The sequence below is a fragment of the Oncorhynchus nerka genome, unplaced genomic scaffold (assembly GCF_034236695.1).
Source record: "Oncorhynchus nerka isolate Pitt River unplaced genomic scaffold, Oner_Uvic_2.0 unplaced_scaffold_1390, whole genome shotgun sequence".
In the NCBI taxonomy this organism is placed as follows: Eukaryota; Metazoa; Chordata; class Actinopteri; order Salmoniformes; family Salmonidae; genus Oncorhynchus; species Oncorhynchus nerka.
In genome coordinates this window covers 56,388-83,887 of record NW_027039931.1, presented here as the reverse complement: position 1 = coordinate 83,887, position 27,500 = coordinate 56,388, and the positions used below count along the sequence as shown (strand labels likewise).

Here is a 27,500-nt window from a genome sequence, read left to right as displayed (position 1 = left end):
AAGAGAGATAGAGGAAAGAGACAGAGGAAAGAGAGAGAGAGAAAGAGAGAGAGGGAAGAGAGAGAGGGAAGAGAGAGAGAGAGAGAGAAGAGAGAGAGACTACACTGCTGTGTCTTCTCTCTTCGTCCTCTGTTTCACTCACTTCACTGTCTGTCTCTCTTTCTACAGGGCTTTATTATCTCTGAAAGAAGGTAGATATCCAGAGGAAAGAGTCAGAAGAGTAAGAGCAGGGTTCCCCAACTGGAGGCCCGCGGGTGGTTTTATTTTGGCCCCCCTTATTTCATTTAAAAAAAATGTTTGGACATAGACTGTAAAAACACCAGCAAATCAGCTCCAAGTTATTTTAATTTAGAAATCTGTTCCCAAGTATTGGCACGCAAAATAGAGAGGTATGTGATCTTATGCAAATGTAAGCAACGCTTGAAATGATTATGTTTTAGTCAAATATTATATCTGTTTGGGATTCTTGCAGTCAATTTGCAGTCTACAAATCATTTGTAATTACGTTCTTAACCCCACCCCGACCATCCACTCAAGAAAAAAACCATCCTGCAGCTCTGAATGTAGTTGAGGAACAAGTTAAAGATTCAGAGGAAAGAGGAGTTAAAGGAAGAAGTACAAAGTGGTTGGGCCATTTTATAATTCAGCCTCCGACTTTCTATACACAACTTTCAAGTATAAATGCCTTGGGTTATTCTACCATTTTCAAATTATTAAAACTAGACTGTTAGGAAATGGAGAGGTAGATAAAAACATCAGCTAGCTAGAGGGACTCTTCTTGTCCTTTTCAACTTCTGTGGCACAGCCGTAGACCCAAGGAACAGGAATGACCTCAAAGAGAGGAGGCCTCTGAGCCAGTCTTTAGACTGGCCTGGCCTTTAGACTGCTGGATACCATGCTGACAGTAGACCATTCATACTGTCCGTGATATTGACAGGTAAGTCACCAGTCATAATGTAAACAACACTTCATATCAGAGTAGATCTTTGTTTGTTCACCATTTCTTTTTTAAGTTTCTTACCTGAAGACGACACAGAATTCTCTTTCAGAAGCCCATTGACGGTTGCCATGGCAGCGGCTCCATTGATCTGATTGGCTGAGTGTATCATGCGGGCCTTGCAGCCTCCGCCCTCTGACCCCTGGACCAACAGGAAGTAGTGTCCTCTCTCACCCTTCACCTCCACATATGGAACTATGGCAAACCAAATAGGTGAAAATGAGTTGAAAAGAAAGAACACACATCCAGATTATATGTCGAGAAAAAGCCATAGGAATACCTAGGGACGATAATATAGTATAAAGAGTGCCTTGGTTCTCCTTGTTGCCTTGATTCTGGTTGTTTAAATATTTATAGTTCCTATACAGTTAGTTCTGTGACGGTCGATCCAGGACCAGCACGGAGCCAATCCCTTTTCTCACACATGGGCTGTAGCTGACGATCCACATACAGTACCTACCAGGCAGGGTCTTGGGCCTCTTAGCCATGAAGGCCTTCCACTTCTGGGAGCTGAGCTGAGAGGCAGGGGGTAGAGCCATGGAGCTGACCGTACAGGATAGAGAGAACAGTGCCCCTACCTGGAGTATAGACCAAATGTGTAAACCAAACACACCTCAAATCATTACTTGACATATCTCGAGCTTGGAACTAGAAGGTTCTATGTGCAAAAAGATGATTCTGAGAGAATTTGTTTTAAAGTTCTGAATCCTAATTGGTTTGAATGGTGTCAACTATTTTTCAATGTTATTATTTTGAACGCAACAACATGTATTGGGGTATTTATAGTACCATATGGGTAGTGAACAAGGCTATGTCAATAACTACATTTCCACACAAATGCAGATTGAACCTTATAGTCCCAAGTTCTCCATTTGCATTCGCCCCATGAATATACTACTACTGCTACTGTTACTACTGCCACTACTACTGGTACTACTACTACTACTACTGGTACTACTACTGCTACTACTGTTACTACTGTTACTACTGCTACTGTTACTACTGCTACTACTACTGGTACTACTACTACTGGCACCACTACTACTGTTACTACTGCTACTACTGGTACTACTACTGGTACTACTACTACTACTACTACTACTGCTACTACTACTACTGTTACTACTACTGGTACAACTACTACTGTTACTACTACTACTACTGTTACTACTACTACTACTCTATTAGAATAACATAGAGGACAGATAATATATTAATACTACTACTGGTACTACTACTACTACTGTTACTGCTACTACTACTACTGTTACTACTACTACTGTTACTACTGCTACTACTACTGTTACTACTACTACTACTACTACTACTGTTACTACTACTGTTACTACTACTCTATTAGAATACCACAGAGGACAGATAATATATTAATACTACTACTGGTACTACTACTGTTACTGCTACTACTACTACTGTTACTGCTACTACTACTACTGTTACTACTGTTACTGCTACTACTACTACTACTGTTACTACTACTGCTACTACTGTTACTACTACTACTACTACTACTGCCTGATAGTCACAGTATATTGAGTCACACACTGGAGTAGTACTGACTGCTACTACTACTACTACTACTACTACTACTACTACTACTACTACTACTACTACCTGATAGTCACAGTATATTGAGTCACACACTGGAGTAGTACTGACTGCTACTGCTACTACTACTACTACTACTACTACTACTACTGCCTGATAGTCACAGTATATTGAGTCACACACTGGAGTAGTACTGACTGCTACTACTACTACTACTACTACTACTACTACTACTACTACTACTACTACCTACTACTACCTGATAGTCACAGTATATTGAGTCACACACTGGAGTAGTACTGACTGCTACTACTACTACTACTACTACTACTACTACTACTACTACTACCTGATAGTCACAGTATATTGAGTCACACACTGGAGTAGTACTGACTGCTACTACTACTACTACTACTACTACTACTACCTGATAGTCACAGTATATTGAGTCACACACTGGAGTAGTACTGACTGCTACTACTACTACTACTACTACTGCCTGATAGTCACAGTATATTGAGTCACACACTGGAGTAGTACTGACTGCTACTACTACTACTACTACTACTACTACTACTACTGCCTGATAGTCACAGTATATTGAGTCACACACTGGAGTAGTACTGACTGATTGATGTACCTTTCCAGACAGTGATCTGAACTGATCAAGGAGCCGTTTATCTCTCAGTGATTTGGAGGATAGTTCTCTGTCGTGATTGGTCAAGGGATGTAGAACACTGGGGAGATGTATCTAGCTGTTTCTTATTGGCTTTCATAAACTGGCTGGGTCGAGCCCTGAATGCTCATTGGCTGACAGCCGTGGTATATCACAGGTATGACAAAACATGTATTTTATCTGCTTTAATCATGTTGGTAACCAGTTTATAATAACAATAAAGCACCTCGGAGGTTTGTGGTATATTGTCAATATACGGCAGGTAGCCTAGTGGTTAGAGCGTTGGCCTAGTAATCGAAAGGTTTCTAGATCGAATCCCTGAGCTGACAAGGTAAAAATCTGTCATTCTGCCCCTGAACAAGGCAGTTAACACACTGTTCCTAGGCCCTCGTTTTGAATAAGAATTTGTTCTTAACTGACTTGCCTAGTTAAATAAAGGTTAAATAAATAAATATACCACGGCTAAGGGCTGTAACCAGGCACTCTGCGTTGCGTCATGCAAAGAAAAGCCTTTAGCCGTGATATATTGGCTATATACCACACCCCCCCGGGCCTTATTGATTAATTATACTGTACATGACAAGTGTGAAACACTGGGGAGATGAATCTAGCTATTTCCTATTGCCTTTTATACTGTAAGGCTTGATCTGTTATTACTTCACACAATGACAGTAGAACAATATCCTGTTCAGTCTACATGGAGATACAGTCACATGAGACCTGGCTAATCATTATCTAAGAACAAAGTTCATTATCCCCAAACCAGTTTCAAGGGTAAACCTGTTCAGAGAGTAAATAAATGACCATGTCTGTAGCCTGACTTCCAGCGTGACTGTCTAGCAGGTCACATACAACTGTAAAATTCTGGAAGGTCCCTTCCCTTAAACCAGCTATGTGGTTAAATATCTCCAGTTTATAGATCTGAGAGGAACAGTTTATCTGAGATGTGGACACCTCAGTCATCAGCTGATGTGAAGGATACAGGTGAAACTCTGTGCTGGAGCGCAGGAAGCTGGGAATATCTGCCACCGTCACCAACTGAACCAGGTCTAGAACAGACCGGAAGTAATGGAACACCTGGAGAAAGAGGAGAGAGAAAGAGGAGAGAGAAAGAGGAGAGAGAAAGAGAGAGAGAGAAAGAGAGAGAGAGAAAGGAGAGAGAGAGAGAAAAGAGAGAGAGAGAGAAAGAGAGAGAGAGAGAGAGAGAGAGAGAGAGAGAGAAAAGAGAGAGAGAGAGAGAGAGAGAGAAAAGAGAGAGAGAGGGAGAGAGAAAATAGAAAAGAGAGAGAGAGAGGGAGAGAGAGAGAGAGAGAGAGAGAGAGAGAGAGAGGGAGAGAGAGGAGAGAGGGGAGGAGATGAAGAGAGAAAAGAGAGAGAGGAGAGAGGGGAGGAGATGAAGAGAGAAAAGAGAGAGAGAGAGAGACAGAGAGAGGGAGAGAGAGGAGAGAGGGGAGGAGATGAAGGGAGAAAAGAGAGAGAGACAGAGAGAGAGACAGAGAGAGAGAGAGGGAGAGAGAGAGAGAGAGAGAGAGAGAGAGAGAGAGAGGGAGAGGGAGAGAGGGAGATAGGGGGAGGAGATGAAGAGAGAAAAGAGAGAGGAGAGAGGGGAGGAGATGAAGAGAGAAAAGAGAGAGAGAGAGACAGAGAGAGGGAGAGAGAGGAGAGAGGGGAGGAGATGAAGGGAGAAAAGAGAGACAGAGAGAGAGAGAGAGAGAGAGAGAGAGAGAGAGAGAGAGAGGGTTAGAAATAAGGGGGTGAAAGGATACAGAAGAGAATGACAAAGATGATGGACACATACACACAACACAAGCTCTAGACTGAAATATTACCGTAAAGCTGATATTATACACACAACACAAGCTTTAGACTGAAATATTACCGTAAACCTGATATTATACACACAACACAAGCTTTAGACTGAAATATTACCGTAAACCTGATATTATACACACAACACAAGCTCTAGACTGAAATATTACCGTAAAGCTGATATTATACACACAACACAAGCTTTAGACTGAAATATTACAAACCTGATATTATACACACAACACAAGCTCTAGACTGAAATATTACCGTAAAGCTGATATTATACAGACAAAATAACACAATTATACACACAACACAAGCTTTAGACTGAAATATTACCGTAAAGCTGATATTATACACACAACACAAGCTCTAGACTGAAATATTACCGTAAAGCTGATATTATACACACAACACAAGCTCTAGACTGAAATATTACCGTAAAGCTGATATTATACACACAACACAAGCTCTAGACTGAAATATTACCACTTGATAGAAAGCGGAAGAAATATTACCGTTATAGCTGATATTTAGTTGGCATGTTTCAGTCCTTTCATTGACCTCTAACTTTACAGCAATGTCAGCTTTGTTCAACGACTGTATCAGGTATTATCAGACTGCGTGTGTAACTAGGCCAGTTTAATAAGTAGCTGGCATAGCTTTCACCCTATCAGCCTATCCCCTCCCTCTCTCTGGCCCGGGATTAGCTCCACATCCCATTTCCCAAACAAGGGACAGAGACAGATCCTTAACAGGTCACCGTATAGAGATAGAATTCCATCGATGCAAAGGCTTCTTCCTGCTTTTCTCCTCAACCTCAGCCTTGCAAACTAAGAGAAGAAACTACCTAAACACTTTCATTAATAGCAACTCCAAGTAGACCTAAAGCTAAGCTTCCTGAAAGTGCAGTAATGCATCTGCTTTAGGATGAGTCACATCTAAAAACAGACATGGAGTTACAGTAGGCCTGGCCTGGGAGTTACAGTAGGCCTGGCCTGGGAGTTACAGTAGGCCTGGCCTGAGAGTTACAGTAGGCCTGGCCTGGGAGTTACAGTAGGCCTGGCCTGGGAGTTACAGTAGGCCTGGGAGTTACAGTAGGCCTGGGAGTTACAGTCAGGCCTGGCCTGGGAGTTACAGTAGGCCTGGGAGTTACAGCAGGCCTGGCCTGGGAGTTACAACTGGCCTGGCCTGGGAGTTACAACTGGCCTGGCCTGGGAGTTACAACTGGCCTGGGAGTTACAGTAGGCCTGGCCTGGGAGTTACAGCAGGCCTGGGAGTTACAGTAGGCCTGGCCTGGGAGTTACAGCTGGCCTGGGAGTTACAGTAGGCCTGGCCTGGGAGTTACAGTAGGCCTGGCCTGGGAGTTACAGTAGGCCTGGCCTGGGAGTTACAGTAGGCCTGGGAGTTACAGTAGGCCTGGCCTGGGAGTTACAGTAGGCCTGGGAGTTACAGTAGGCCTGGCCTGGGAGTTACAGTAGGCCTGGGAGTTACAGTAGGCCTGGGAGTTACAGTAGGCCTGGGAGTTACAGTAGGCCTGGCCTGGGAGTTACAGTAGGCCTGGGAGTTACAGTAGGCCTGGGAGTTACAGTAGGCCTGGGAGTTACAGTAGGCCTGGGAGTTACAGTAGGCCTGGCCTGGGAGTTACAGTAGGCCTGGCCTGGGAGTTACAGTAGGCCTGGCCTGGGAGTTACAGCTGGCCTGGGAGTTACAGTAGGCCTGGGAGTTACAGCTGGCCTGGCCTGGGAGTTACAGCTGGCCTGGGAGTTACAACTGGCCTGGGAGTTACAGCTGGCCTGGGAGTTACAACTGGCCTGGGAGTTACAGTAGGCCTGGCCTGGGAGTTACAACTGGCCTGGGAGTTACAGCTGGCCTGGCCTGGGAGTTACAACTGGCCTGGCCTGGGAGTTACAACTGGCCTGGCCTGGGAGTTACAACTGGCCTGGCCTGGGAGTTACAACTGGCCTGGCCTGGGAGTTACAACTGGCCTGGCCTGGGAGTTACAACTGGCCTGGCCTGGGAGTTACAACTGGCCTGGCCTGGGAGTTACAACTGGCCTGGCCTGGGAGTTACAACTGGCCTGGCCTGGGAGTTACAACTGGCCTGGCCTGGGAGTTACAGCTGGCCTGGGAGTTACAACTGGCCTGGCCTGGGAGTTACAACCTGGCCTGGGAGTTACAGCTGGCCTGGGAGTTACAACTGGCCTGGCCTGGGAGTTACAGTAGGCCTGGCCTGGGAGTTACAGCTGGCCTGGCCTGGGAGTTACAGTAGGCCTGGCCTGGGAGTTACAGTAGGCCTGGCCTGGGAGTTACAGCTGGCCTGGCCTGGGAGTTACAGTGGCCTGGGGTTACAGTACCTGCCTGGCCTGGGAGTTACAGCTGGCCTGGGAGTTACAGTAGGCCTGGCCTGGGAGTTACAGTAGGCCTGGCCTGGGAGTTACAGCTGGCCTGGCCTGGGAGTTACAGTAGGCCTGGCCTGGGAGTTACAGCTGGCCTGGCCTGGGAGTTACAGTAGGCCTGGCCTGGGAGTTACAGCTGGCCTGGCCTGGCTGGCCTGGGAGTTACAGCCCTGGCCTGGGAGTTACAACTGGCCTGGGAGTTACAGTAGGCCTGGCCTGGGAGTTACAGTACCTGGCCTGGGAGTTACCTGGCCTGAGTTACAACTGGCCTGGGAGTTACAGTAGGCCTGGCCTGGGAGTTACAGTAGGCCTGGCCTGGGAGTTACCTGGCCTGGGAGTTACAGTAGGCCTGGCTGGCCTGGCCTGGGAGTTAGTTGGGAGTTACAGTAGGCCTGGCCTGGCCTGGGAGTTACAGCTGGCCTGGCCTGGGAGTTACAACTGGCCTGGGAGTTACAGTAGGCCTGGCCTGGGAGTTACAGTAGGCCTGGGAGTTACAGTAGGCCTGGCCTGGGAGTTACAACTGGCCTGGCCTGGGAGTTACAGCTGGCCTGGCCTGGGAGTTACAGCTGGCCTGGCCTGGGAGTTACAACTGGCCTGGGAGTTACAGTAGGCCTGGCCTGGGGGAGTTACAACTGGCCTGGCCTGGGAGTTACAGCTGGCCTGGCCTGGGAGTTACAACTGGCCTGGCCTGGGAGTTACAACTGGCCTGGCCTGGGAGTTACAACTGGCCTGGCCTGGGAGTTACAACTGGCCTGGCCTGGGAGTTACAACTGGCCTGGCCTGGGAGTTACAACTGGCCTGGCCTGGGAGTTACAACTGGCCTGGCCTGGGAGTTACAACTGGCCTGGCCTGGGAGTTACAGCTGGCCTGGCCTGGGAGTTACAGCTGGCCTGGGAGTTACAACTGGCCTGGCCTGGGAGTTACAACTGGCCTGGCCTGGGAGTTACAGTAGGCCTGGCCTGGGAGTTACAGCTGGCCTGGGAGTTACAGCTGGCCTGGCCTGGGAGTTACAGTAGGCCTGGCCTGGGAGTTACAGTAGGCCTGGCCTGGGAGTTACAGTAGGCCTGGCCTGGGAGTTACAGCTGGCCTGGCCTGGGAGTTACAGCTGGCCTGGGAGTTACAGTAGGCCTGGCCTGGGAGTTACAGTAGGCCTGGCCTGGGAGTTACAGCTGGCCTGGCCTGGGAGTTACAGCTGGCCTGGCCTGGGAGTTACAGCTGGCCTGGCCTGGGAGTTACAACTGGCCTGGCCTGGGAGTTACAGCTGGCCTGGCCTGGGAGTTACAACTGGCCTGGGAGTTACAACTGGCCTGGCCTGGGAGTTACAACTGGCCTGGCCTGGGAGTTGGGAGTTAGTAGGCCTGGCCTGGGAGTTACAGTAGGCTGGCCTGGGAGTTACAGTGGCCTGGCCTGGGAGTTACAGTAGGCCTGGCCTGGGAGTTACAACTGGCCTGGCCTGGGAGTTACAGCTGGCCTGGCCTGGGAGTTACAGTAGGCCTGGCCTGGGAGTTACAGCTGGCCTGGCCTGGGAGTTACAGTGGCCTGGCCTGGGAGTTACAGCCTGGCCTGGGAGTTACAACTGGCCTGGCCTGGGAGTTACAACTGGCCTGGGAGTTACAACTGGCCTGGGAGGTTAGTTGTGGCCTGGGAGTTACAACTGGCCTGGGAGTTACAGCTGGGAGTTAACTGGCCTGGGAGTAGGCCTGGCCTGGGAGTTACAGCTGGCCTGGCCTGGGAGTTACAACTGGCCTGGCCTGGGAGTTACAACCTGGCCTGGCCTGGGAGTTACAGTAGGCCTGGCCTGGGAGTTACAACTGGCCTGGCCTGGGGGAGTTACAGTGGCCTGGCCTGGGAGTTACAACTGGCCTGGCCTGGCCTGGGAGTTACAGCTGGCCTGGCCTGGGAGTTACAACTGGCCTGGGAGTTACAGTGGCCTGGGAGTTACAACTGGCCTGGCCTGGGAGTTACAACTGGCCTGGGAGTTACAACTGGCCTGGCCTGGGAGTTACAGCTGGGCCTGGCCTGGGAGTTACAGGCCTGGCTGGCCTGGGAGTTACAGCTGGCCTGGCCTGGGAGTTACAGCTGGCCTGGCCTGGGAGTTACAACTGGCCTGGCCTGGGAGTTACAGCCTGGCCTGGGAGTTACAACTGGCCTGGCCTGGGAGTTACAGCTGGCCTGGCCTGGGAGTTACAGTAGGCCTGGCCTGGGAGTTACAACTGGCCTGGCCTGGGAGTTACAACTGGCCTGGGAGGCCTGGCCTGGGAGTTACAGGCCTGGGAGTTACAGTAGGCCTGGCCTGGGAGTTACAGCTGGCCTGGCCTGGGCCTGGGAGTTACAGTGGCCTGGGAGTTACAACTGGCCTGGCCTGGGGAGTTACAACTGGCCTGGGAGTTACTGGCCTGGCCTGGGAGTTACAACCTGGCCTGGGAGTTACAGCTGGCCTGGCCTGGGAGTTACAGTAGGCCTGGCCTGGGAGTTACAGCTGGCCTGGCCTGGGAGTTACAGTAGGCCTGGCCTGGGAGTTACAGCTGGCCTGGCCTGGGAGTTACAACTGGCCTGGGAGTTACAGCTGGCCTGGCCTGGGAGTTACAACTGGCCTGGCCTGGGAGTTACAACCTGGCCTGGCAGTAGGCCTGGCCTGAGTTACAGCCTGGCCTGGGAGTTACAACTGGCCTGGGAGTTACAACTGGCCTGGCCTGGGAGTTACAGTGGCCTGGGAGTTACCTGGCCTGGCTGGGAGTTACAGTGGCCTGGCCTGGGAGTTACAGTAGGCCTGGCCTGGGAGTTACAACTGGCCTGGCCTGGGAGTTACAACTGGCCTGGGAGTTACAGCTGGCCTGGCCTGGGAGTTACAACTGGCCTGGCCTGGGAGTTACAGTGGCCTGGCCTGGGAGTTACAGTGGCCTGGCCTGGGAGTTACAACTGGCCTGGGAGTTACCTGGCCTGGGAGTTACAGTAGGCCTGGCCTGGGAGTTACAGTAGGCCTGGCCTGGGAGTTACAGTAGGCCTGGCCTGGGAGTTACAACTGGCCTGGCCTGGGAGTTACAACTGGCCTGGCCTGGCCTGGGAGTTACAACTGGCCTGGCCTGGGAGTTACAGCTGGCCTGGCCTGGGAGTTAGTAGGCCTGGCCTGGGACAACTGGCCTGGCCTGGGAGTTACAACTGGCCTGGCCTGGGAGTTACAACTGGCCTGGCCTGGGAGTTACAACTGGCCTGGCCTGGGAGTTACAGCTGGCCTGGCCTGGGAGTTACAACTGGCCTGGGAGTTACAACTGGCCTGGCCTGGGAGTTACAACTGGCCTGGCCTGGGAGTTACAACTGGCCTGGCCTGGGAGTGGCCTGGCCTGGGAGTTACAGCTGGCCTGGCCTGGGAGTTACAACCTGGCCTGGGAGTTACAACTGGCTGGGAGTTACAACTGGCCTGGGAGTTACCTGGGAGTTACAGTTACTGGCCTGGGAGTTACAGTAGGCCTGGCCTGGGAGTTACAGTGGCCTGGCCTGGGAGTTACAGTAGGCCTGGCCTGGGAGTTACAGTAGGCCTGGGAGTTACAGCTGGCCTGGCCTGGGAGTTACAACTGGCCTGGCCTGGGAGTTACAGCTGGCCTGGCCTGGGAGTTACAGTAGGCCTGGCCTGGGAGTTACAGTGGCCTGGCCTGGGAGTTACAGTGGCCTGGCCTGGGAGTTACAGCTGGCCTGGCCTGGGAGCCTGGGTTACAACTGGCCTGGCCTGGGAGTTACAGTAGGCCTGGCCTGGGAGTTACAACTGGCCTGGCCTGGGAGTTACAGCTGGCCTGGCCTGGGAGTTACAACTGGCCTGGCCTGGGAGTTACAGGCTGGCCTGGCCTGGCCTGGGAGTTACAGTAGGCCTGGCCTGGGAGTTACAGCTGGCCTGGCCTGGGAGTTACAACTGGCCTGGGAGTTACAGCTGGCCTGGCCTGGGAGTTACAGTAGGCCTGGCCTGGGAGTGGCCTGGCCTGGGAGTTACAACTGGCCTGGCCTGGGAGTTACAACTGGCCTGGGGGAGTTACAACTGGCCTGGGGGAGTTACAACTGGCCTGGGAGTTACAACTGGCCTGGGAGTTACCCTGGCCTGAGTTACAGTAGGCCTGGCCTGGGAGTTACAACTGGCCTGGCCTGGGAGTTACAACTGGCCTGGCCTGGAGTTACAGCTGGCCTGGCCTGGGAGTTACCTGGCCTGGGAGTTACAGCTGGCCTGGGAGTTACAACTGGCCTGGGAGGCCTGGCCTGGGAGTTACAGCTGGCCTGGCCTGGGAGTTACAAGGCCTGGCCTGGGAGTTACAACTGCCTGGCCTGGGAGTTACAGCTGGCCTGGCCTGGGAGTTACAGCTGGCCTGGCCTGGGAGTTACAGCAGGCCTGGCCTGGGAGTTACAGCTGGCCTGGCCTGGGAGTTACAACTGGCCTGGGAGTTACAGCCTGGCCTGGGAGTTACAGCTGGCCTGGCCTGGGAGTTACAGCTGGCCTGGCCTGGGAGTTACAGCTGGCCTGGCCTGGGAGTTACAGCTGGCCTGGGAGTTACAGGCCTGGCCTGGGGAGTTACAGCTGGCCTGGCCTGGGAGTTACAGCTGGCCTGGCCTGGGAGTTACAGCTGGCCTGGCCTGGGAGTTACAGTGGCCTGGCCTGGGAGTTACAGCTGGCCTGGGAGGCCTGGCCTGGGAGTTACAACTGGCCTGGGAGGCCTGGCCTGGGAGTTACAGTAGGCCTGGCCTGGGAGTTACAGTAGGGCCTGGGAGTTACAGTGGCCTGGCCTGGGAGTTACAGGCCTGGCCTGGGAGTTACAGTGGCCTGGCCTGGGAGTTACAGGCCTGGCCTGGGAGTTACCTGGCCTGGGAGTTACAACTGGCCTGGGAGTTACAGCCCTGGCCTGGGAGTTACAGGCCTGGCCTGGGAGTTACAGTAGGCCTGGCCTGGGAGTTACAGCCTGGCCTGGGAGTTACAGTGGCCTGGCCTGGGAGTTACAGCTGGCCTGGCCTGGGAGTTACAGCTGGCCTGGCCTGGGAGTTACAACTGGCCTGGCCTGGGAGTTACAACTGGCCTGGCCTGGGAGTTACAACTGGCCTGGCCTGGGAGTTACAGCTGGCCTGGCCTGGGAGTTACAGCTGGCCTGGGAGTTACAACTGGCCTGGCCTGGGAGTTACAACTGGCCTGGCCTGGGAGGCCCTGGCCTGGGAGTTACAGTAGGCCTGGCCTGGGAGTTACAGCTGGCCTGGCCTGGGAGTTACAGTAGGCCTGGCCTGGGAGTTACAGCTGGCCTGGCCTGGGAGTTACAGTAGGCCTGGCCTGGGAGTTACAGTAGGCCTGGCCTGGGAGTTACAGCTGGCCTGGCCTGGGAGTTACAACTGGCCTGGGAGTTACAGTAGGCCTGGCCTGGGAGTTACAGTAGGCCTGGCCTGGGAGTTACAGTAGGCCTGGGAGTTACAGTAGGCCTGGCCTGGGAGTTACAACTGGCCTGGCCTGGGAGTTACAACTGGCCTGGCCTGGGAGTTACAGCTGGCCTGGCCTGGGAGTTACAGCTGGCCTGGCCTGGGAGTTACAACTGGCCTGGGAGTTACAGGCCTGGCCTGGGAGTTACCTGGGAGTTACAACCTGGCCTGGCCTGGCCTGACCTGGGAGTTACAGTAGGCCTGGCCTGGGAGTTACAGTAGGCCTGGCCTGGGAGTTACAGCTGGCCTGGCCTGGGAGTTACAACTGGCCTGGCCTGGGAGTTACAGCTGGCCTGGGAGTTACAACTGGCCTGGCCTGGGAGTTACAGCTGGCCTGGCCTGGGAGTTACAGTAGGCCTGGCCTGGGAGTTACAACTGGCCTGGCCTGGGAGTTACAACTGGCCTGGGAGTTACAACTGGCCTGGCCTGGGAGTTACAGCTGGCCTGGCCTGGGAGTTACAGTAGGCCTGGCCTGGGAGTTACAGCTGGCCTGGCCTGGGAGTTACAACTGGCCTGGGAGTTACAACTGGCCTGGCCTGGGAGTTACAACTGGCCTGGCCTGGGAGTTACAACTGGCCTGGCCTGGGAGTTACAGCTGGCCTGGCCTGGGAGTTACAGCTGGCCTGGCCTGGGAGTTACAGTAGGCCTGGCCTGGGAGTTACAACTGGCCTGGGAGTTACAGTAGGCCTGGGAGTTACAACTGGCCTGGCCTGGGAGTTACAGCTGGCCTGGGAGTTACAACTGGCCTGGCCTGGGAGTTACAGCTGGCCTGGCCTGGGAGTTACAGTAGGCCTGGCCTGGGAGTTACAACTGGCCTGGCCTGGGAGTTACAACTGGCCTGGGAGTTACAACTGGCCTGGCCTGGGAGTTACAGCTGGCCTGACCTGGGAGTTACAGTAGGCCTGGCCTGGGAGTTACAGTAGGCCTGGCCTGGGAGTTACAGCTGGCCTGGCCTGGGAGTTACAACTGGCCTGGCCTGGGAGTTACAACTGGCCTGGCCTGGGAGTTACAGTAGGCCTGGCCTGGGAGTTACAACTGGCCTGGCCTGGGAGTTACAGCTGGCCTGGCCTGGGAGTTACAACTGGCCTGGCCTGGGAGTTACAACTGGCCTGGCCTGGGAGTTACAACTGGCCTGGCCTGGGAGTTACAACTGGCCTGGCCTGGGAGTTACAACTGGCCTGGGAGTTACAACTGGCCTGGGAGTTACAACTGGCCTGGGAGTTACAACTGGCCTGGGAGTTACAACTGGCCTGGGGGGGAGTTACAACTGGCCTGGCCTGGGAGTTACAGTAGGCCTGGCCTGGGAGTTACAACTGGCCTGGCCTGGGAGTTACAACTGGCCTGGGAGTTACAACTGGCCTGGCCTGGGAGTTACAGCTGGCCTGGGAGTTACAACTGGCCTGGCCTGGGAGTTACAGGCCTGGCCTGGCCTGGGAGTTACAACTGGCCTGGCCTGGCCTGGGAGTTACAACTGGCCTGGCCTGGGAGTTACAACTGGCCTGGGAGTTACAACTGGCCTGGCCTGGGAGTTACAACTGGCCTGGCCTGGGAGTTACAACCTGGCCTGGGAGTTACAACTGGCCTGGCCTGGGAGTTACAACTGGCCTGGGAGTTACAACTGGCCTGGCCTGGGAGTTACAACTGGCCTGGCCTGGGAGTTACAACTGGCCTGGCCTGGGGGAGTTACAACTGGCCTGGGAGTTACAGTGGCCTGGGAGTTACAGTAACCTGGCCTGGGAGTTACAGTAGGCCTGGCCTGGGAGTTACAGTAGGCCTGGCCTGGGAGTTACAACTGGCCTGGCCTGGGAGTTACAACTGGCCTGGCCTGGGAGTTACAGCTGGCCTGGCCTGGGAGTTACAGCTGGCCTGGCCTGGGAGTTACAACCTGGCCTGGGAGTTACAGTAGGCCTGGCCTGGGAGTTACAACTGGCCTGGCCTGGGAGTTACAACTGGCCTGGGAGTTACAGTAGGCCTGGCCTGGGAGTTACAGCTGGCCTGGCCTGGGAGTTACAGTGGCCTGGCTGGCCTGGGAGTTACAGTAGGCCTGGCCTGGGAGTTACAGCTGGCCTGGCCTGGGAGTTACAACTGGCCTGGCCTGGGAGTTACAGCTGGCCTGGGAGTTACAGTGGGCCTGGGAGTTACAGCTGGCCTGGCCTGGGAGTTACAGTAGGCCTGGCCTGGGAGTTACAACTGGCCTGGCCTGGGAGGCCCTGGGAGTTACAACTGGCCTGGGAGTTACAACTGGCCTGGCCTGGGAGTTACAGGCCTGGCCTGGCCTGGGAGTTACAGTGGCCTGGCCTGGGAGTTACACAGCTGGCCTGGCCTGGGAGTTACAACTGGCCTGGGAGTTACAGCTGGCCTGGCCTGGGAGTTACAACTGGCCTGGCCTGAGTTACAACTGGCCTGGCCTGGGAGTTACAGCTGGCCTGGCCTGGGAGTTACAACTGGCCTGGCCTGGGAGTTACAGTGGCCTGGCCTGGGAGTTACAGGCCTGGGGGAGTTACAGGCCTGGCCTGGGAGTTACAGCTGGCCTGGCCTGGGAGTTACAGCCTGGGAGGCCTGGCCTGGGAGTTACAGTGGCCTGGCCTGGGAGTTACAGTAGGCCTGGCCTGGGAGTTACAACTGGCCTGGCCTGGGAGTTACAGCCTGGGGGAGTTACAGCTGGCCTGGCCTGGGAGTTACAGCTGGCCTGGCCTGGGAGTTACAGTGGCCTGGCCTGGGAGTTACAGTAGGCCTGGCCTGGGAGTTGGCAGCTGGCCTGGCCTGGGAGTTACAACTGGCCTGGCCTGGGAGTTACAACTGGCCTGGGAGTTACAGTAGGCCTGGCCTGGGAGTTACAGCTAGGCCTGGCCTGGGAGTTACAACTGGCCTGGCCTGGGAGTTACAGCTGGCCTGGCCTGGGAGTTACAACTGGCCTGGCCTGGGAGTTACAGGCCTGGCCTGGGAGTTACAACTGGCCTGGCCTGGGAGTTACAACTGGCCTGGCCTGGGAGTTACAACTGGCCTGGGAGTTACAGTAGGCCTGGCCTGGGGAGTTACCTGGCCTGGGAGTTACAGCTGGCCTGGCCTGGGAGTTACAGGCCTGGCCTGGGAGTTACAGCTGGCCTGGCCTGGGAGTTACAACTGGCCTGGCCTGGGAGTTACAGTAGGCCTGGCCTGGGAGTTACAACCTGCCTGGCCTGGGAGTTACAACTGGCCTGGCCTGGGAGTTACAGGCCTGGCCTGGGAGTTACAACTGGCCTGGCCTGGGAGTTACAGCAGGCCTGGCCTGGGAGTTACAGTAGGCCTGGCCTGGGAGTTACAACTGGCCTGGCCTGGGAGTTACAACCTGGCCTGGGAGTTACAACTGGCCTGGCCTGGGAGTTACAGCTGGCCTGGCCTGGGAGTTACAGTGGCCTGGCCTGGGAGTTACAGCTGGCCTGGCCTGGGAGTTACAGCTGGCCTGGCCTGGGAGTTACAGTAGGCCTGGCCTGGGAGTTACCTGGGGGAGTTACAGTAGGCCTGGCCTGGGAGTTACCTGGCCTGGGAGTTACAGTGGCCTGGCCTGGGAGTTACAACCTGGCCTGGGAGTTACAACTGGCCTGGCCTGGGAGTTACAGTAGGCCTGGCCTGGGAGTTACAGCTGGCCTGGCCTGGGAGTTACACAGTTACAGCTGGCCTGGCCTGGGAGTTACAGGGAGTTGCAACAGGCCTGGCCTGGGAGTTACAACTGGCCTGGGAGGGCCTGGGAGTTACAACTGGCCTGGCCTGGGAGTTACAACTGGCCTGGGAGTTACAGTAGGCCTGGCCTGGGAGTTACAGTAGGCCTGGCCTGGGAGTTACAACTGGCCTGGGAGTTACAGTAGGCCTGGCCTGGGAGTTACAGCTGGCCTGGCCTGGGAGTTACAACTGGCCTGGCCTGGGAGTTACAACTGGCCTGGCCTGGGAGTTACAACTGGCCTGGCCTGGGAGTTACAGCTGGCCTGGCCTGGGAGTTACAGTAGGCCTGGCCTGGGAGTTACAACTGGCCTGGCCTGGGAGTTACAACTGGCCTGGGAGTTACAACTGGCCTGGGAGTTACAACTGGCCTGGCCTGGGAGTTACAGCTGGCCTGGCCTGGGAGTTACAGTAGGCCTGGCCTGGGAGTTACAGCTGGCCTGGCCTGGGAGTTACAACTGGCCTGGGAGTTACAACTGGCCTGGCCTGGGAGTTACAACTGGCCTGGGAGTTACAACTGGCCTGGCCTGGGAGTTACAGCTGGCCTGGCCTGGGAGTTACAGCTGGCCTGGCCTGGGAGTTACAGTAGGCCTGGCCTGGGAGTTACAACTGGCCTGGGAGTTACAGTAGGCCTGGGAGTTACAACTGGCCTGGCCTGGGAGTTACAGCTGGCCTGGGAGTTACAACTGGCCTGGCCTGGGAGTTACAGCTGGCCTGGCCTGGGAGTTACAGTAGGCCTGGCCTGGGAGTTACAACTGGCCTGGGGGAGTTACTGGCCTGGGAGTTACAACTGGCCTGGCCTGGGAGTTACAGCTGGCCTGACCTGGGAGTTACAGTAGGCCTGGCCTGGGAGTTACAGTAGGCCTGGCCTGGGAGTTACAGCTGGCCTGGCCTGGGAGTTACAACTGGCCTGGCCTGGGAGTTACAACTGGCCTGGGAGTTACAACTGGCCTGGCCTGGGAGTTACAACTGGCCTGGCCTGGGAGTTACAACTGGCCTGGCCTGGGAGTTACAACTGGCCTGGCCTGGGAGTTACAACTGGCCTGGCCTGGGAGTTACAACTGGCCTGGCCTGGGAGTTACAACTGGCCTGGCCTGGGAGTTACAACTGGCCTGGGAGTTACAACTGGCCTGGCCTGGGAGTTACAACTGGCCTGGGAGTTACAACTGGCCTGGGAGTTACAACTGGCCTGGGAGTTACAACTGGCCTGGGAGTTACAGTAGGCCTGGCCTGGGAGTTACAGTAGGCCTGGCCTGGGAGTTACAACTGGCCTGGGAGTTACAACTGGCCTGGGAGTTACAGTAGGCCTGGCCTGGGAGTTACAGTAGGCCTGGCCTGGGAGTTACAGCTGGCCTGGCCTGGGAGTTACAACTGGCCTGGCCTGGGAGTTACAACTGGCCTGGCCTGGGAGTTACAACTGGCCTGGCCTGGGAGTTACAGCTGGCCTGGCCTGGGAGTTACAACTGGCCTGGGAGTTACACCTGGCCTGGGAGTTACAACTGGCCTGGCCTGGGAGTTACAACTGGCCTGGCCTGGGAGTTACAACTGGCCTGGGAGTTACAGTAGGCCTGGGAGTTACAACTGGCCTGGGAGTTACAACTGGCCTGGGAGTTACAGTAGGCCTGGGAGTTACAACTGGCCTGGGAGTTACAACTGGCCTGGGAGTTACAGCTGGCCTGGCCTGGGAGTTACAACTGGCCTGGGAGTTACAGTGGCCTGGGAGTTACAGCTGGCCTGGCCTGGGAGTTACCTGGGAGTTACTGGCCTGGGAGTTACAGTAGGCCTGGCCTGGGAGTTACAGCTGGCCTGGCCTGGGAGTTACAACTGGCCTGGGAGTTACAGCTGGCCTGGGAGTTACAGCTGGCCTGGCCTGGGAGTTACAGTAGGCCTGGCCTGGGAGTTACAGTAGGCCTGGCCTGGGAGTTACAACTGGCCTGGCCTGGGAGTTACAGTAGGCCTGGCCTGGGAGTTACAGTAGGCCTGGCCTGGGAGTTACAGTAGGCCTGGCCTGGGAGTTACAGTAGGCCTGGCCTGGGAGTTACAGCTGGCCTGGCCTGGGAGTTACAGCTGGCCTGGCCTGGGAGTTACAACTGGCCTGGCCTGGGAGTTACAGCTGGCCTGGCCTGGGAGTTACAGCTGGCCTGGCCTGGGAGTTACAATAGGCCTGGCCTGGGAGTTACAGCTGGCCTGGCCTGGGAGTTACAACTGGCCTGGCCTGGGAGTTACAGCTGGCCTGGCCTGGGAGTTACAACTGGCCTGGCCTGGGAGTTACAACTGGCCTGGGAGTTACAGCTGGCCTGGCCTGGGAGTTACAACTGGCCTGGGAGTTACAACTGGCCTGGGAGTTACAACTGGCCTGGCCTGGGAGTTACAACTGGCCTGGGAGTTACAACTGGCCTGGGAGTTACAACTGGCCTGGGAGTTACAACTGGCCTGGGAGTTACAGTAGGCCTGGGAGTTACAGCTGGCCTGGCCTGGGAGTTACAACTGGCCTGGGAGTTACAGGCCTAGGCCTGGGAGTTACAGTAGGCCTGGCCTGGGAGTTACAGCTGGCCTGGCCTGGGAGTTACAACTGGCCTGGCCTGGGAGTTACAGTAGGCCTGGCCTGGGAGTTACAACTGGCCTGGCCTGGGAGTTACAGTAGGCCTGGCCTGGGAGTTACAGCTGGCCTGGGAGTTACAGCTGGCCTGGCCTGGGAGTTACAGCAGGCCTGGCCTGGGAGTTACAACTGGCCTGGCCTGGGAGTTACAACTGGCCTGGCCTGGGAGTTACAGTAGGCCTGGCCTGGGAGTTACAGTAGGCCTGGCCTGGGAGTTACAGCTGGCCTGGGAGTTACAGTAGGCCTGGCCTGGGAGTTACAGTAGGCCTGGCCTGGGAGTTACAACTGGCCTGGCCTGGGAGTTACAGTAGGCCTGGCCTGGGAGTTACAACTGGCCTGGCCTGGGAGTTACAGTAGGCCTGGCCTGGGAGTTACAACTGGCCTGGCCTGGGAGTTACAGTAGGCCTGGCCTGGGAGTTACAACTGGCCTGGCCTGGGAGTTACAACTGGCCTGGCCTGGGAGTTACAACTGGCCTGGGAGTTACAGTAGGCCTGGCCTGGGAGTTACAGTAGGCCTGGCCTGGGAGTTACAACTGGCCTGGGAGTTACAGTAGGCCTGGCCTGGGAGTTACAGCTGGCCTGGCCTGGGAGTTACAACTGGCCTGGCCTGGGAGTTACAACTGGCCTGGCCTGGGAGTTACAACTGGCCTGGCCTGGGAGTTACAGCTGGCCTGGCCTGGGAGTTACAACTGGCCTGGGAGTTACAGTAGGCCTGGCCTGGGAGTTACAGTAGGCCTGGCCTGGGAGTTACAACTGGCCTGGGAGTTACAGCTGGCCTGGCCTGGGAGTTACAACTGGCCTGGCCTGGGAGTTACAGCTGGCCTGGCCTGGGAGTTACAACTGGCCTGGGAGTTACAGTAGGCCTGGCCTGGGAGTTACAGTAGGCCTGGCCTGGGAGTTACAGTTACAGCTGGCCTGGCCTGGGAGTTACAACTGGCCTGGGAGTTACAGCTGGCCTGGCCTGGGAGTTACAACTGGCCTGGCCTGGGAGTTACAGCTGGCCTGGCCTGGGAGTTACAGCTGGCCTGGCCTGGGAGTTACAGCTGGCCTGGCCTGGGAGTTACAGCTGGCCTGGCCTGGGAGTTACAGCTGGCCTGGCCTGGGAGTTACAGCTGGCCTGGCCTGGGAGTTACAGCTGGCCTGGCCTGGGAGTTACAACTGGCCTGGCCTGGGAGTTAAAGCAGGCCTGGCCTGGGAGTTACAACTGGCCTGGCCTGGGAGTTACAACTGGCCTGGGGCCTGGCCTGGGAGTTACAGGCTGGCCTGGCCTGGGAGTTACAACTGGCCTGGGAGTTACAGTAGGCCTGGCCTGGGAGTTACAACTGGCCTGGGAGTTACAGCTGGCCTGGCCTGGGAGTTACAACTGGCCTGGGAGTTACAGCTGGCCTGGCCTGGGAGTTACAACTGGCCTGGCCTGGGAGTTACAGCTGGCCTGGCCTGGGAGTTACAGTAGGCCTGGCCTGGGAGTTACAGCAGGCCTGGCCTGGGAGTTACAGTAGGCCTGGCCTGGGAGTTACAGTAGGCCTGGCCTGGGAGTTACAGCAGGCCTGGCCTGGGAGTTACAGCAGGCCTGGCCTGGGAGTTACAGCAGGCCTGGCCTGGGAGTTGGCCTGGGAGTTACAGCTGGCCTGGCCTGGGAGTTACAGCTGGCCTGGCCTGGGAGTTACAGCAGGCCTGGCCTGGGAGTTACAGCTGGCCTGGCCTGGGAGTTACAGCTGGCCTGGCCTGGGAGTTACAGCAGGCCTGGCCTGGGAGTTACAGCAGGCCTGGCCTGGGAGTTAAAGCAGGCCTGGGAGTTACAGCAGGCCTGGGAGTTAAAGCAGGCCTGGCCTGGGAGTTACAGTAGGCCTGGCCTGGGAGTTACAGCAGGCCTGGCCTGGGAGTTACAGCAGGCCTGGCCTGGGAGTTACAGCAGGCCTGGCCTGGGAGTTACAGCAGGCCTGGCCTGGGAGTTACAGCAGGCCTGGCCTGGGAGTTACAGCAGGCCTGGCCTGGGAGTTACAGCAGGCCTGGCCTGGGAGTTACAGCAGGCCTGGCCTGGGAGTTACAGCTGGCCTGGCCTGGGAGTTACAGCAGGCCTGGCCTGGGAGTTACAGTAGGCCTGGCCTGGGAGTTACAGCTGGCCTGGCCTGGGAGTTACAGTAGGCCTGGGAGTTACAGTAGGCCTGGCCTGGGAGTTACAGCTGGCCTGGCCTGGGAGTTACAACTGGCCTGGCCTGGCCTGGGAGTTACAACTGGCCTGGCCTGGGAGTTACAACTGGCCTGGCCTGGGAGTTACAACTGGCCTGGCCTGGGAGTTACAACTGGCCTGGCCTGGGAGTTACAACTGGCCTGGCCTGGGAGTTACAACTGGCCTGGCCTGGGAGTTACAGCTGGCCTGGCCTGGGAGTTACAGCTGGCCTGGCCTGGGAGTTACAGCTGGCCTGGCCTGGGAGTTACAGCTGGCCTGGCCTGGCCTGGGAGTTACAACTGGCCTGGGAGTTACAACTGGCCTGGCCTGGGAGTTACAACTGGCCTGGCCTGGGAGTTACAACTGGCCTGGCCTGGGAGTCACAACTGGCCTGGCCTGGGAGTCACAACTGGCCTGGCCTGGGAGTCACAGCTGGCCTGGGAGTTACAGCTGGCCTGGCCTGGGAGTTACAGCTGGCCTGGCCTGGGAGTCACAACTGGCCTGGCCTGGGAGTCACAACTGGCCTGGGAGTCACAACTGGCCTGGGAGTTACAACCGGCCTGGCCTGGGAGTTACAACTGGCCTGGCCTGGGAGTTACAACTGGCCTGGCCTGGGAGTTACAGCTGACTACTATAGGTGCTTTTACACCTGCATTGTTTGCTGTTTGGGGTTTTAGGCTGGGTTTCTGTACAGCACTTTGAGATATCAGCTGATGTACGAAGGGCTATATAAATACATTTGATTTGATTTGATTTACTATAGAGCCTTCTCCATTATCATACCAGGCCCACTGACTACTATAGAGCCTTCTCCATTATCATGCCAGGCCCACTGACTACTATAGAGCCTTCTCCATTATATCATGCCAGGCCCACTGACTACTATAGAGCCTTCTCCATTATCATGCCAGGCCCACTGACTACTATAGAGCCTTCTCCATTATCATGCCAGGCCCACTGACTACTATAGAGCCTTCTCCATTATCATGCCAGGCCCACTGACTACTATAGAGCCTTCTCCATTATCATACCAGGCCCACTGACTACTATAGAGCCTTCTCCATTATCATACCAGGCCCACTGACTACTATAGAGCCTTCTCCATTATCATGCCAGGCCCACTGACTACTATAGAGCCTTCTCCATTATCATGCCAGGCCCACTGACTACTATAGAGCCTTCTCCATTATCATGCCAGGCCCACGGACTACTATAGAGCCTTCTCCATTACATACACCCTATCCCCTATATAGTACACTACACACACCCTATCCCCTATATAGTACACTACACACACCCTATCCCCTATATAGTACATTACACACACCCTATCCCCTATATAGTACACTACACACACCCTATCCCCTATATAGTACATTACATACACCCTATCCCCTATATAGTACACTACACACACCCTATCCCATATATAGTACACTACACACCCTATCCCCTATATTTATTTTACCTTTATTTCATTAGGGAAGTCAGTTAAGAACAAATTCTTATTTTCAATGACGGCCTAGGAACAGTGGGTTAACTGCCTGTTCAGGGGCAGAACGACAGATTTGTACCTTGTCAGCTCGGGGGTTTGAACTTGCAACTTTCCGGTTACTAGTCCAACACTCTAACCACTAGGCTACCCTGCATTACACACACCCTATATAGTACACTACACACACCCTATCCCCTATATAGTACATTACACACACCCTATCCCCTATATAGTACACTACACACATCCTATCCCCTATATAGTACACTACACACCCTATCCCCTATATAGTACACTACACACACCCTATATAGTGCACTTGAACATCCTCCACCACAACACCCACCTCTCTCCTTCAGTTCCACAGAGACAACAGATGGTTAGTCATGGTCTCAACAACACCATAAACACAGAACATGAGCACAATTACTTTTACTACAATCACACTCTCACAGAACCACAATAATCATCATCATAGATACTGTCTGGCACGGAACAAAAAGGAATTTAACTAGCTAATCAATATGGGTGTTGTAAATCAGCTGTGTGTACCCTGTTCTGTGGGCAACGAGTAAACAGTCCAGGAGTTTAATAACTGAGCGTGTGTGTCCATCGCTACATAGAACAGCCATGATTCATCTGTAGTGGAAAACTCATTAGAGCAACACTCTGGTCTTTATGACAGCAGAGCCTGGAGCGCTCTCTCAGCTCTCTCTCTCTCTCTCTCTCTCTCTCTCTCTCTCTCTCTCTCTCTCTCTCTCTCTCTCTCTCTCTCTCTCTCTCTCTCTCTCTCTCTCTCTCTCTCTCTCTCTCTCTCTCTCTCTCTCTCTCTCTCTCTCTCTCTCTCTCTCTCTCTCTCTCTCTCTCTCTCTCTCTCTCTCTCTCTCTCTCTCTCTCTCTCTCAGATGGCTGAAGCTAAATATTTTATTTGTATTTTATTAAGCAGTGTTTTATTGAAAAAGTGATTCGTGGATGTTTGAACACCTTAAGGGTTCTGTAGGAGTGTAAGTTTGAGTCTGCTTTTAACCCCTAAAACAACTAATTGTATTAGAAGCTGTGTAAAAACACGTGTTTACATAGCAGTGTCTTCGTGAGTAAAGATGCTTTCTCTGGTGGCAGGACATTGAGTCAGTAGCTAGTTGAACTGGAAGGTTGGAGGTAGGGTAGGGTGGGACTGTGAGTCAGTAGCAGACAGAACTGAAAGGTTGGAGGTAGGGTAGGACAGTTATTCAGTAGCAGACAGAACTGAAAGGTTGGAGGTAGGGTAGGGTAGGACAGTGAGTCAGTAGCTAGTAGAACTGGAAGGTTGGAGGTAGGGTAGGACAGTGAGTCAGTAGCTAGTAGAACTGGTAGGTTGGAGGTAGGGTAGGACAGTGAGTCAGTAGCAGACAGAACTGGAAGGTTGGAGGTAGGGTAGGACAGTGAGTCAGTAGCTAGTAGAACTGGAAGGTTGGAGGTAGGGTAGGACAGTGAGTCAGTAGCAGACAGAACTGGAAGGTTGGAGGTAGGGTAGGACAGTGAGTCAGTAGCTAGTAGAACTGGAAGGTTGGAGGTAGGGTAGGACAGTGAGTCAGTAGCTAGTAGAACTGGAAGGTTGGAGGTAGGGTAGGACAGTGAGTCAGTAGCTGACAGAACTGGAAGTGGAGGTAGGGTACAGTGGCACACTAGTTGTCTGGAAGGTTAGTCAGAGAAGGATAGGAGTCAGTAGGACAGAACTGGAAGGTTGACTGTAGATTGTGAGTCAGTAGTTGGTCTGGGAGGGTAGGGTAGGATATCAGTTAGGATAGGATAAGGTTGGAGGTAGGGTAGGATGAGTCAGTAGTGGGGCCCAGGATAATGTGGCACACTAGTTGTCTGGATAGGATAAGGATAGGATAGGACTACTCACCTCTGATAGGATAGTGGTCAGGTTGGTCTGGGAGGGTAGGGAGGATATGTTAGGATAGGATAAGGTGGGGTAGGATAGTATAGGATAGGGTGGGGTAGGATAGGATAAGGTGGGGTAGGATAAGGTGGATAGGATAGGATAGGTATATGATAGGGTGGGGTAGGATAGGATAGGGTGGGTAGTATAGGATAAGGTGGGGTAGGATAGGATAGGGTGGGGTAGGATAAGGTGGGGTAGGATAAGGTGGGGTAGGATAGGATAGGGAAGGATAAGGTGGGGTAGGATAGGATGGGATAGGGTGGGGTAGGATAGGATAGGATAGGGTGGGGTAGGATAAGGTGGGGTAGGATAGGGTGGGGGTAGGATAGGGGTGGGGGTAGGATAAGGTGGGGTAGGATAGGATAGGGGTGGGGAAGGATAAGGTGGGGTAGGATAGGATAGGGTGGGGAAGGATAAGGTGGGGTAGTATAGGATAGGGTGGGGTAGGATAAGGTGGGGGTAGGTTCGGGTGGGGTAGTATAGGATAAGGTGGGGTAGGTTAGGGTGGGGTAGGATCGGATAGGGTGGGGTAGGTTAGGGTGGGGTAGGATCGGATAGGGTGGGGTAGGTTAGGGTGGGGTAGGATCGGATAGGGTGGGAGTAGGTTCGGTGGGGTAGGATAAGGTCGGATAGGATAGGATAAGGTGGGGGTAGGATAGGATAGGGTAGGGTAGGTTAGGGTGGGGTAGGATCGGATAGGGTGGGGTAGGTTTGGGTGGGGTAGGATAGGATATAAGGTGGGGTGGGATAAGGTGGGGTAGGATAGGATAAGGTGGGGGGGGTAGGTTCGGGTGGGGTAGGATAGGATAAGGTGGGGTAGGTTCGGGTGGGGTAGGATAGGATAAGGTGGGGTAGGTTCGGGTGGGGTAGGATGGGATAAGGTGGGGTAGGATAAGGTGGGGGGTAGGACTACTCACCTCTGAGTGTAGCTTGTGGTCAGAGTTGTTATGGGATCCTGGATCAGAAGGCAGCAGGCTGTACCATGTCTATAGGATAAGGTGGGGGTAGGACTACTCACCTCTGAGTGTAGCTTGTGGTCAGAGTTGTTATGGGATCCTGGATCAGAAGGCAGCAGGCTGTACCATGTCTCTCTATCCTGGGCTCGGAGGGAGAAGCCTTCAAACCTCACCTCAGAGGCAAACTGTTAGACAGCACAGGAGAGAAATCAATAGGACAACATCGTTAGTGAACTCAAACTGGGTTTCCATTTTAGAAAAGAGATTTCCCAAGACAGCCTGTTCTCACTGTAATCAATTCCCAAGACATAGAGTTGAAGCTAATTTACTGCATTTCTATACCATTTAAAAACAAAAAATATATATTTTGGAGAGCAGCAAAAATGACCCCTGCCTTTATCACATTGGTTGAGCGATTAGTGCTTTTTGAGGTCGGTTCAGTTTCATTACAAAAAAAAATATCACAATTTTCGATTTAGTTTATTTTGTTAAACATGCACTACGCAATCTGTGGGTTGAATGCTGGAACACAGAATAAAACTATTCATAAAATTCCCATGACTGCTCATTAATGATTCACATTACTTTAATATTATATTTCAGTCGTCCATATTACATTAGCTTTTTTTGATGACTATAATTTCATTCCGTCACCATCTCATCTCTATAGAGCCTTTGCTGCCTGACAAAATCCATATTTTATTAGTTCTTTCAAGTAAATAAGGCATACTTGTATGACTGCTGAATAGCAACTATCAATCACTTAGACCATGTATTTTCAGATAGAGATTCCTTTAAAAACTGCCCTCTATCCCTCTCAATCGCACGTTCTTCTGTATCTTCTCTTCCACTCCACGTCTTGCACCACACAGACCGGACAAGTAGGCGAGCAATGGATTATGGTCAATGTAGTTAATTACCATGTTTTCTGTGCTAAATCATGTAGAATACTGGCCTGTTGGGAACTACAACTCCCTACTACATCGCACAGTTGGGCTTGATCAAATTTATCTCTAGAGAAACTGCGCATTGATCTCACCAAAAATTTTAAAAAATAATTCAAATGGAATTAAAATAATTGAACAGATATTTTTATTAAGTAGTTCTGTCCTTGAGCTGTTGTCTATTAATGTTCTGTATTATGTCATGTTTCATGTTCTGTATTGGACCCCAGGAAGAGTAGCTGCTGCTCTCTCAACAGCTAAATGTATGTAGTTCTGTCCTTGAGCTGTTGTCTGTTAATGTTCTGTATTATGTCATGTTTCATGTTCTGTGTTGGACCCCAGGAAGAGTAGCTGCTGCTCTCTCAACAGCTAAATGTATGTAGTTCTGTCCTTGAGCTGTTGTCTGTTAATGTTCTGTATTATGTCATGTTTCATGTTCTGTGTTGGACCCCAGGAAGAGTAGCTGCTGCTCTCTCAGCTGTTGTCACCTTGAGCTTAATGTTCTGTATTATGTCATGTTTCATGTTCTGTGTTGGACCCCAGGAAGAGTAGCTGCTGCTCTCTCAACAGATAACGAGGATCCTAATAAAATACCAAATATCAAAAATATTGGTCCAATCAGTTGTTAAAAACCGAAAAACAAGATCAATTTCATTACAAAACACATAACCTATTAGCTATACAATTAGCCACTTCACATTACCTCACATTAACTCCACCAGGATTAAAAAACTAATTTAATACAGACAGAAAAAAAAACTATTTTATTAACAAAAGGTAAACAAATACATTTGCCTTACAGAACGTTTTTTTGTTGTTGCAGTTTTA

At 53.7% G+C, this 27,500-nt stretch overlaps 1 protein-coding gene across 1 annotated transcript in view; it reads right to left on the bottom strand.

The window, feature by feature from the left end:
* The window catches only part of LOC115122579 (mdm2-binding protein-like), a 34,824-nt gene extending 7,628 nt beyond the window's left edge, over nt 1-27,196 (bottom strand). The window contains exons 1-7 of the mRNA XM_065015543.1: nt 27,161-27,196; nt 25,791-25,913; nt 25,690-25,758; nt 4,222-4,316; nt 3,204-3,270; nt 1,458-1,575; nt 1,022-1,192 (exon numbers count right to left, since the gene is read on the bottom strand). Of these exons, the coding sequence (XP_064871615.1) occupies nt 1,022-1,192; nt 1,458-1,575; nt 3,204-3,270; nt 4,222-4,316; nt 25,690-25,758; nt 25,791-25,913; nt 27,161-27,196 (679 nt within the window). The remainder of the gene's footprint in view (nt 1-1,021; nt 1,193-1,457; nt 1,576-3,203; nt 3,271-4,221; nt 4,317-25,689; nt 25,759-25,790; nt 25,914-27,160) is intronic.
* Nucleotides 27,197-27,500: the final 304 nt, after the last annotated feature.